The sequence below is a fragment of the Theobroma umbraticum genome, unplaced genomic scaffold, assembly GCF_002168275.2.
Source record: "Theobroma umbraticum cultivar Fairchild unplaced genomic scaffold, ASM216827v3 scaffold_20.0, whole genome shotgun sequence".
NCBI lineage: Eukaryota > Viridiplantae > Streptophyta > Magnoliopsida > Malvales > Malvaceae > Theobroma > Theobroma umbraticum.
The window spans coordinates 2,276,493-2,287,471 of NW_018397266.1; the positions used below are offsets into that span (position 1 = coordinate 2,276,493).

The 10,979-nt window shown below is 31.1% G+C and overlaps 1 protein-coding gene across 1 annotated transcript; it reads left to right on the forward strand.

Moving 5' to 3' along the window:
* The first annotated feature begins 7,978 nt into the window (after window positions 1-7,978).
* On the forward strand, window positions 7,979-8,769 carry LOC110423541 (uncharacterized). Its single transcript, XM_021437762.2, is given in 3 exon segments — window positions 7,979-7,995; window positions 7,997-8,300; window positions 8,401-8,769. Coding segments are annotated over 3 exon segments (522 nt in total). The 3' UTR covers window positions 8,602-8,769.
* Window positions 8,770-10,979: the final 2,210 nt, after the last annotated feature.

The following is a 10,979-nucleotide window of genomic DNA, read 5'->3' on the forward strand; positions in this document are numbered from 1 at the left end:
GACCCAGATGAGCAGGGTGAGTCAGGGACAGTTGCTCGCGTGCGATTTCGCGGTCCGCGATTCTTCGGTTTCGCTCGCTCACGGTCTAGTAGGTAGGGCTCAAGCTTGCGCATAGGGTTCACCCAAGCCAATGGTTGTATTTTTCCTTTTTTTTTTTATTTTTGTTGTTTTTTAAGTGTTGGAAATTCTAGCACTGAGAAGAAACAAAAAATTATTGAACTGTTTGCAATTAAGAAAGAGTTGAATTTGTTGACGGAGATGGTTTTACGTTCTTATGCTTCTACGAGGAAGTTGCTTTGTTTTGGAAAATATGATATAGCAAAGCTTTTAACAAAAATGGACAAATTATAAGACCCACTACGTGGATTAGAAATAAATATTTATTAAATGTTTGATATTTTGATTTAATTATAAATAAAAATAATATTTTAAAATATTTTTTAATTATGTAAAAAATAAATAATTTTTTATTATATTTAATTAAATTTTTATATTTTTATTTTATATTAAATAAGTTTTTATTATTAACATATAAAGTAAAAATATCACATGATTATATCATTTGATATATTAATATGTCATGTTAACATCATGTGATATAAAATAATAAATAATTTTTTTATTAATGATATTTAATTAATTATAAAAAATTTATTTAATTTAAAATAAAATTAAAAAACCTTAATTGAACACAATAGAACAATAATGATTTATTTAAATTTTCTTAAATAGTTTAAAATTTTTTTTAAGTATTATGATTCATAAATAAGGGTTTTTATATTTTGAATCTTTTTAATAAAAATTTTAAATAGATACTAAAAAAGTAAGATTTTTGTTATACAACAAGCAACCATTCATAATATTTGAGAACACATATTTCTCAACTTTATTAAATATTCTTTATGTTACTATTATTATGTCATTTTTTGCTTCTATGGTAGTATTAGAGAAAAAAATTATTCTCCTTGTCTCATTTCATTATTTTCAATTTAATTACAAATTTGTCTAAAAATTTGATTTTATAGTATATATTGAAATTTTTAAAATGTCTATAAAATTGATGTTTCATATAATTTTAATAGCAAAAAGTGAAAAAGATAATGAAAAAAAAATTTGAAATATAAAAAAAGTAAGAATATTAAGTATTGAAAAACATAAACACCCAAGTATTTGACTCATTAATTAGTGCATGATCTTATTCTCAAAAAGAATAAAGTTCAAATATTTTTTTTTCAAATATAAAAAAAATATTAAAAAAACATGAAACTTATGTCATATTCTTTATGAATTTTGTTCCTTTTTTTGTTCTCTTAATAATTTCCTTACAAAAGTTGTGGTAATTTGAAATAATTAGAAAAAGAAAAACCCTCAAATACAAACATTTTTGTCAATCTCCTTTTGATTTTTCTTTTTAAGAAAAAAAATATTGCAACACTTCAAAGTAGTAAAGGAAACTGGCTAGTGTTTATAGTATACTAATTCTTTATTACTATTTTTTAAAAAATGACAGGATGAATAAGACATATTACCTTGATGTTAACTTTAGTGTGAGAAACTAATGAACATATTAAATACACTAACATGCTAATATAAAATTAAATCAAACTCTTACACGATAAGCTTTAATTTAAAACTTAAAAATTTTAGACATGCACTTCTTTATCATTGAAATAATACCGCATCAATAATTACCTTATTAAATTAGTTAAAATCATGACCGATAAGACGTACAATAACATATTATTCAACAAATAATTTCATTCTTATTTGTCATCAAATTTGTCAAAGGAAGCCAAATTACTTAAGGTGATAAAAAAAAAATATTAGTGTCATGTGTTATAAGCTATGAAAGTCAATAAAGTATAAAATTATCTATAGAAATTCCTAAATTATCACTTTCTTTTAAAATCTAATGGAATGGTGATGAAGAACAATCCATAAAGTTTTTGTGGGGCCAATTAATAGAAACATAGGGCAGCAGGATGATAATGAAAAACATGGGATGAAAATGATTCCATTAATTACAAGCTTTAATGCCTGACTCAGAGAGGGTCTCTGGCAGCAAATAAATTCCGTGCATTGCGTTAACCGTTATAAGTGACATTAATTAATTAATTAAAATTATCTGTAGGTTATGTATCTTCGGTCGTAAGTTAGGGTGACATGTACTTGTAGGGTAGTCTTAATCTGACACCAAGTGCTAATACAAATGACTTTTGAAAAAAAAAATACTGAATTTAGGAGTAGTGTGCTAAAATGGGAATTCCTTGTATTGCAAAGTTAAAATAATTATATTAATTATTTAATTATAGTCATTATATAATATTATTATAAATTAAAATATTTAATTAGAATTATATTCCAATACTGTTCTATAGTCATAATTAGATTATTAATAAAATTAGTCTTATATATAATTTAATTTTTTTTGTAATATAAACAATTTTATAATATAAGAATTCGTTTTTTGCAATAAATATAGATATTTACAAGATTTCTTTTCTTATAAATATATATATATTGATTATTGTGAAATTGTAGAGGGAGAGAATTATTGTTTAAAATTTATAATATTTATCCGAATCTTTTTTTATTTTTATCACAAGTTCAAAGGTAAAATTATTTTTGCCTCTAGAGGCCCCATTGGAATTGTTTATAAATCAAAGAATTAATTTGAGGTTTTCCTTAGAAGATTTGAGTGATTCGTGTCCTTGGAGAGCCCTACCATGATTGTACATGTTGTCGAGATCAACTTACAGACAAGGCAAGACAAACTATTAGTTGTTGTGACATTATATATGTAGGTTATATTTGGTATATAGCTAGGTTAAGATGACATTAAATTCATAAGTAAATTGCCTTCATATATTTTATCTTAATTTATTTTTTATATTCATTGTAATGTATAAGACAAAACAAAAATTTAAATATTAAATCATCAACCATTCTAAAGAATATCATTCTAACAATGATGGTAACAATGAGGACATTCCCTATGTCAAATTGGAAGTTAAAAAGAGTGTATACGGATTGAATAATATTGAAATGGGCGAGGACGGAGTCCAGAAGGTGATGGGTGGTGACGGTCACACTTGATCCTCACATAAATTAAACGAAAATTTATGATTTTAATTATTATATTTTTATGTTAAAATTTTAATTTTTTTTCATCATATTAATGTTGCATGATTCTTAAATCTCTAAAAGATTTTAAAAAAAATATTTCTAAAATATAGAAATTAAAATCATAAAAAAATCTGAACAATTAAAAGAAAAGAAAAAGCATCGGGTCACAATTCAGAGATGAGGCCTTGAGCGGAAACAAGGATACCCAGTTCTTAGACGGGTATTAAATTTATCAGTTGCTTATGTCTAGTCGGTCATGGTTTTAGGTGGCTGGTAGGTAAGGCTCGAGAAAAGCTCAAGTGCGGGTGAAGGCTTGATATTGTACCGTAGGAGGCCACCATTAATGAGAAATTTGTCCACCTTGAAATAGGTCATGTTTTCTTAGGTACACTTTCAATAGTGTTGGTGTTATGTCATTTCGTAACGGAGAAAGAAGATAATAATATAGAGTGCTTCGACTTAGTATTTGGTCCAATAATAAAATGAATATAGTGTATGTACTTTTATTTGGATATTTTAAATGTAAAAAATTGAATATGAAAGAAAATTGTCTTGGTATCTTTATTTCATTATGATATATTTGTAATATAAAGATTAATTGATAAGATTAATTTCAAATACGAATAGTTATAGATGAGATAATTATCAAAATTATACTTTAAATAAAAATTTTCTCATCTTTTGATTTGAATTAGTCATCCTTGGTGCTTCCTTCTTGTTCTCGGATTGAGTTTTTGTCTTAATATTCAAAAAGTTTAAAGCTTATTTGCATGTTGAATCGATACTTCGATGCTTAGAGTAATCGAGAAACACACAAGTTATAGGTTGTTTTGAAGTTTTTGTATGTTATAAGATTTAAGTCGTGGATAACATAAACATTTAAAGATTTTGAGTTTAATATAGTTAGGTTCCTTATTAAAAGGTAATTCATAAGGACTTTTGTTTCTAATGACAATAGATGGCAATCTATTGAGTAAATATGATGCATTTAAAAAAGCATAAGGCCAATATGACAAGGGCATGGATGCATGATGCTGTAAAGTAAGTCCCATTTCTATTTACCTTCAATAATTGCACCTCCATAATCAAAATATAAATTAACAATGAAAGTTTTAAAATAACCACACAATAATTTTAGAATAATCTAAGAAAATTTAAATAAGTTATTTGTTTTATTATGTTCAATCAAATTCTTATATTTTTACCAAATTAGCCCTTATAATTAGTGGTGAACTAATTATCTTTAATCAAAATATTATTTATCATTTTATGCCATATAGTGTTGATGTGGTATGTTAACATGTTATAGTGGATGGTGATATGATATGTTAATATGTTATGATGACATGACCCATTCTATGTCAATATTATGTCAATGTTACGTGAACATAAAATGATAAGTGATGTTTTGATGAATAGCAGTTAGTCAACTGTTAGTTATAAAGACCTATTTGACCAAAAATAAAAATGCATAGACTTAATTGAAGGCAATAAAAGAATAAATGTTTATTTAAATTTTCTTAAATAATTTAAGTGTTTCTTTGTAAAGCATTATACCTTTTCAACCATACTCTTAAATTTAGAAAATAGAGAAAGTACGTCAAATTTAAAATTTAGTAGAAGGAATTGTTTGGATATAGTGATTCAGTTTCATGTAGCCTTTCTAGTTGTTAGTTGTCAATTTTTTTATCAGAAAGATACCTCTATACTTTAAATTTGATCCAACCTTTTAAATTTAATTATTATTATCTTATACATTGACGTTGGAATTTAAATTATTCTGTCAAGTTTAGCCCATATATTTAGTTGAGAAAAAAGGTTTAGGATAACATCTCATTTCTTTCTTCTTTTAGAAGTTATAATCTTTGTAATTATTAAGAAATTATATATATAAATATATCTTCCAAATAAAAAAATATAACTTATTCCGTTATGGTATTATGAAATATTTACTACATGCATTCCGTCAAATTAATTTTAACTAGTAAGCTATGTATTTGAGGAGTTATTGGAAAGATACATATGATTAATTATCGAACTTCAAATCTTCACTCATATTTGTTAAAAAATAAAAAAAAATTTCCTGTAGCTTAAAAGAAATTTAAAAAGGTTTTATGCATGTAAATATCTATGTCCTATAGGAAATATACTTCAAGAAGGTTGCACGAACAATTCAATCTCTATTTGTTGATTTTGGTGATCAGTAAAATTTATTGGTTAATAAGAAAAAACTTTCTCTAAATAATATGTTTTTATTTGTACCAATATATATTTATAAATTATTTTTATTACCAAAGATTTCTAATGTGTAGAGGTGGATCTTAATGCCAAAATTTTTGGAAATTTTATATTCATATGTTTTTTTTTCATTAAATAAATTAGATAGATGCCCTTAAACTCAGAAGTATTTCTTTATTTTTATAATGGTTCACAATTATTAAATGTGTAGTAACAAAAAAAATTAAACGTAAAAATTACTAATATTTATTAAAAAAATGTAAATAATTTACAAATCCTATTGCATGAAGAATTCTAGCGTTGCCGCCATTGCCCCATTATAAATTTGACTCTTGACTGGCATGTCCTATCAGATTGTTTCTTCTCAAAATTTCTCTAATGGCTTCCGTTTACAAGTGCGATAACTTATTCTACTACGTTTTTCAACCCCCGAATATTGCACCAGAACCCCATGACCCAACTCCCCTTTTCGTTCAACTTGAAGTAACCATCACCCTTGAACTCGATTTCAGCCGCCATTATTGCTCAATCGACCGCTTCACTTACCCCAACGCCGAACCTTTCTTCTTCCAAGAAACCATTCGTTTCGACCTCCACATTGTGAAAGACCACGACTGGGTTACACAAATTCTTGGTTCCATGCTGACAAGAGTGGGAATCAATCCTTGCTCTCTTGTGTTTGACAATGTCCTTGGTGAACTTATCGAACTTGGACTTAGACTCTCAAACTGTACGTCCAGTATGGGTTGTATAGTCTTGCCATTACATGCAGAGTTATGGGGAATACTTGTGGAACATGTAGACGAGGAGGTGTCGATCACAAGAGCTTTGGCGGAATCGAAATCGGAGTTTGAAACGAGTGGTTCAGGAGAAGGAGTCATAGGTTTAGAAGACGCTCGAGTCGAAGGTGGAGATCAGTGCGATCAAGAGGGTGAAGAAAGTATCAAGATCAAACGGTCTGTGCATGGCAGTGATTAGCATCAACCACCTGTCTAGGGGCAGCAAGGTAACATGGGGAGTGGTTCTCAGGCTGCTGTGTGAAGCCGCTGATGCAGGTCTGTGAGTCTGGTTTCTGCAAGGACAGCATGTGTTTGAGTGGAATCAGTGTTATGCAGTTTCAATTGCTGAATGTGGCTCGTTGGAGGGTCTGTTGGCTCGACTTTACCCTCCTGGATGCTGCTTTTTAGCCCTTTTTATGCAGGCTTGAGGTTTTTTTTGTAGATGTCTTGAGTTTATATGTTGTACAGGGTTTTTATGAAGGTCTGGTTGCAATGGGATGTTCACGGGGTGGTTTCAGAACATATGGCTGATTTGTACTAGGCACCGGTTTTGATCCCAGGTGCAACCAGAAAGTTTTCTTTTGGTTAGAGCCTTCGTACGCAGATCAAGCTTTGGATGGGGTTCTGTCCTTCCTATCTCGGTTCTGCACCGCTACCGTTATTGATGTGTAGCTTTGAATATCAGCTTAAGACATGGTTTAATCAACTCGGAGGTTGAATCTTGTAAAACAAGAAGCAATGACTTAGTTTACATTAATTAAACTGATCAATAAAGCCTAGGATAATTATTAAATAATGCTTGTAAAATAATGTTAAATTAGTTGCATTTGCAGAATTTTACCAATGGATTCATAAGATAATATTCTTGGAACTATTAACATGATGGAACAATATCAATAAATTAATCACCTCTGAACATATATTGATAACCTAACCAAGCCACTTAAGTCTCTACAACTCAAGCCACTTGTCATGGAATGGCCTGTCCTTCATGTTAATGCTAGAGGCATGAGGTTTTCGAAGAAAGGCTAAGAAACTGAAGTGCTGGCTGTGTCTTGAGCTTTTAATACAGATGATTTCTGGGCATGGGATCTGTAATTGATTGAGAGTATTGCTGCTGTTTTTGACTGGTTTGTATAGAAAAGATGTGGTTCGGTTGCAGTGAGATGGTCATAACCTGTTTCTCAGATTCTTTTTGTTATGGCTAGGAGCAGGCACTCTGATTCTAGGGGCTATGCTTGATCCTATTGCCAACCGAATGTCATTCCTTTTCTTTATACGCAGGGGAAGCCATGGCAGGGGCCTTATGTCCTGCAATGTGCTCTCTGCATTAGTACCACATGTGGTAGTTTTTGTACAATTTTCCAGTAATGAATCATTCCTTGATGCTTTTCAAAAAAAGTAGCAACAAGCTTCCAGCTCTTTCGTATTCTCCAGCTGTTTCACAGGTCCTGCAATGGCTTAGTTTGAGCTGACTCCTTCCGGTGTGGCCAGTAAATAACCAATTGATATACTTGGAAAATAATTATGGTGAAAGGGAGAAATTCATATTTTTGCTTTACTAGTTGCAAATCGTTGGTAATCCTATGTGTCCCTAATTGAAATACTTTTAAGTTTGAATTGGAATCTTCTCTCTCTCCGAATAAAAATAGGACAAAAGAACTAAAGGAGAAAGAGAAGTCCAAAAACTTGGTAGAAGAAAACAAAACAAAAGGGAAAAATATCCCAAAAGTTAAGTTACAATTGTGGCACCTTATCTATAAACTATATGCAAAGCTGAAGGACTCTGGTTCGACATATCCGGGTCTATCATCCATGCTGAAGAACATAGGAAAATGGGCTATGCTATCCTCACCTTCGAAGCTACCCATCCCCCCTAAGGCTCGAAACTCTTCAAAAACTGATCATGTGGCCACTGTCCCCACCGTTAAAGCTTTTAAAGTGATCAGCAATCAAAGAGCTTTGCAAACTTGTTGTAGTGCAAGGAGAAGAGCAGCGAGATATGATGACGAAGACGATGATGAAATTGGTGAAGAAGAACATGGCTACAATGAAGAGATTGCAATACTTGAGTTGTACAGTCAGTCTGTTAGAGGGGAAGCTTTTCTTGTTCATGCCCTCGTGGATGAACAAGAAGTAGAAGTCCTTATCTTCAAGGTCAGTTTATATCCTTTTCTTTTATTATATATGTTATCTCTTTGCTTTCAACTTTCAAAGCTTTTCTCATTGTTTTACTCAAAAGTTTACCATAATTCAGGGGTTCTCCTCATGTTTGAGCTATGGGACTTCACCAGATCCATCAAGGAGTGTAATTCCAGCCAGAGCAGTGATAAAGTGCATAGACAGAATCAAAGGTCCTTTTGATCCTTCCAGCATAGAGTACATTGAGAAAGGTCTTGAATGGGAATCCTTTAAGACCCGCCTAGCCCCTACTAAGCAGAAAAATGAGGGATCTTGATCCTGTTCAGCATTTTGGAGACATTGTTCTCACTATTTTGACAGCAATTTCCAAGGCATTTCTGCCACATGTAAAATCAGTTTCATCCGCATGAAACGGAGAGTCATGCTCTTCATTTTCTTCACTTTGCTTCAACCTAAGCAATTTGTTCTCTATAACTTGATTAAATTTGAGGGGCCTGAGCATATATAAAGGCTACAATACATATGCTTAAGATCTACTAGATATAGTAGTTTGGAAACAGGGATATCATAATCAGAGAGTAACCAAAAATTTCCAATAATTGACATTGAGCAACTGATATATGCACCATCTATATAATTGTGGCTAATTTAACATTTTCCAGCACCAACCACATTGTAAGAAAACACATCCAGATTACAAAAAAGAAAAACTGCCCACAAATCTTTTTGCAGCTTAATTTCTCTTGTATCTCGTCAATGAAACACGATTAAAGAATATAATCTCAGATGAACTGAAAAATATATAACTTTTCTTATTTTACTTATTCTTTCATGTTTTCTTTTACATGTACTAGTTTAATTTTCTATTAAGCCCTTAATACATAAATCTATTCTTCTTTTATTTAAAAACTTTAATTGATTGTTCACGAAACAAAGTTATTTGAATTTAAATATCTCTGTTCTTTCTTTTTTTTAGTAGTTCTTGTCTTTCAGGTTATTGAAAATTTTTATATAATTTTAACTTTCCCGATTATGATATTATTAAACATCTACAAAATGCACTCAACCAAATTAATTTTGCCTAAAAAGTGATTGTTATTTCAGGAGTTATCCGACAAATAAGTATCATTGATTAAACAATTTTGAATCTTTGCTGATAGTTTTTAAAAAGAAAAAGAAAATACCTTTTTCTGTAGATTAAAAGAAATTTAAAAAGGTTTTTTGCATGAAAATAATGATGAATTTACTACCCCTATTAGAAATAGAATTCCAGAGTTTACCATCATTGCCCCATTATAAATTCGACTCTTAACTGGGATATCCTATCTTCTCAGAATTTCTCTAATGGCTTCCTTTTGCCACTGCGAAGGCTTCTACGTCCAGGTTTTCCAACCCCCGAATATTGTACCAGAACCCCATGTCCCAACTCCCCTTTTCGTTCAACTCGAAGTAACCATCATTCTTGAACTCAGTCGCATCCTGCATTATTGCTCAATCGACTACTTCACAGATAGCTCTGACACTGAACCTTTCTTAGCCCAAGAAATCCTTCGTTTCGACCTCCACGTTGTGAAAGACCGGCAGCGGGTTACTGAAATTCTCGGTTCCATGCTAACAAGACTAGGAATCAACCCTTACTCTCTTGTGTTTAACGTTGCCATTGGTAAACTTATCAAACATGGACTTAGACTCTCAAACTGTACGTCCAGCATGGGACGTATAGTCTTGCCACTACATGCAAAGTTATGGGGAACACTTGTGGAACATGTAAACCACGACCAGGGGGATCCGATCACAACAGCTTTCGCGGAATCAGCATTGGAGTTTGAAACGAGTAATTGTGGCATGCTTCCGGCGAAGGAGTCATCGATTAAGAAGATGCTGAAGAGGGTTAGAGTCGAAGGTGGAGAAAGTGCTGTAAAAGATCAAGATTGCAAGATATGTTCGGAGGAATTTGAGGTTGGATCAGTTGCTTCTGAGATGCCCTGTTTCCACACTTTTCATGAGGACTGCATTGAAACGTGGTTGAAGCAGAGCAATTGCTGTCCTATTTGCCGGTTCGAGTTGCCGACTTGAAGAGTTAATTAAAGCTTTCTCTTTTGGCCTCTTAATTAGTTGAAGATAAAACTCTTCCAAGTTTTTGGATGACTTGTAAATTGCTTTGAAAGAATTTATGTTAGTAAATAAATTGTAAGATTAATTCATCACTTTTTGTTGTTTCATTGATTTTGGTTTGTTTTTTTAGTTGTTCTGTTTCTCGTCGTTTTCAGTTTTACTGAAATTTCTGTTTATAATTTTTCTGATGCAATTTATAATATGGTTGGTTTATTTCTCATTCTTTTTCATTGTTTTTATGTGTTTATTATTTATTTATTTTAGTTAATATGTTTAATTGTGGTCTGTTAGGATTTCTTTTTATTTCTCTGATGAATTACTAAAATTATCCAAATTTCAGTTAGATTCTTCACGAATATCAGTATAAGATATGGTCTAATCTATGGAAATTCAGTGATAGATTGAGATAAGAAGATCAGGGAGTGCAGAACACTAAGAATTTTGTATTGTTCTTGTTGCTTGAGAACTTAGAGAGTTATCACCTTCATATACAGTGCAAAATCTATCAAATATGGGAAGTTTTTCCAAGGGTAACAAGAGTATTACAGCATCTTGCTGTCGCATAGTCCTCAGGGGGGG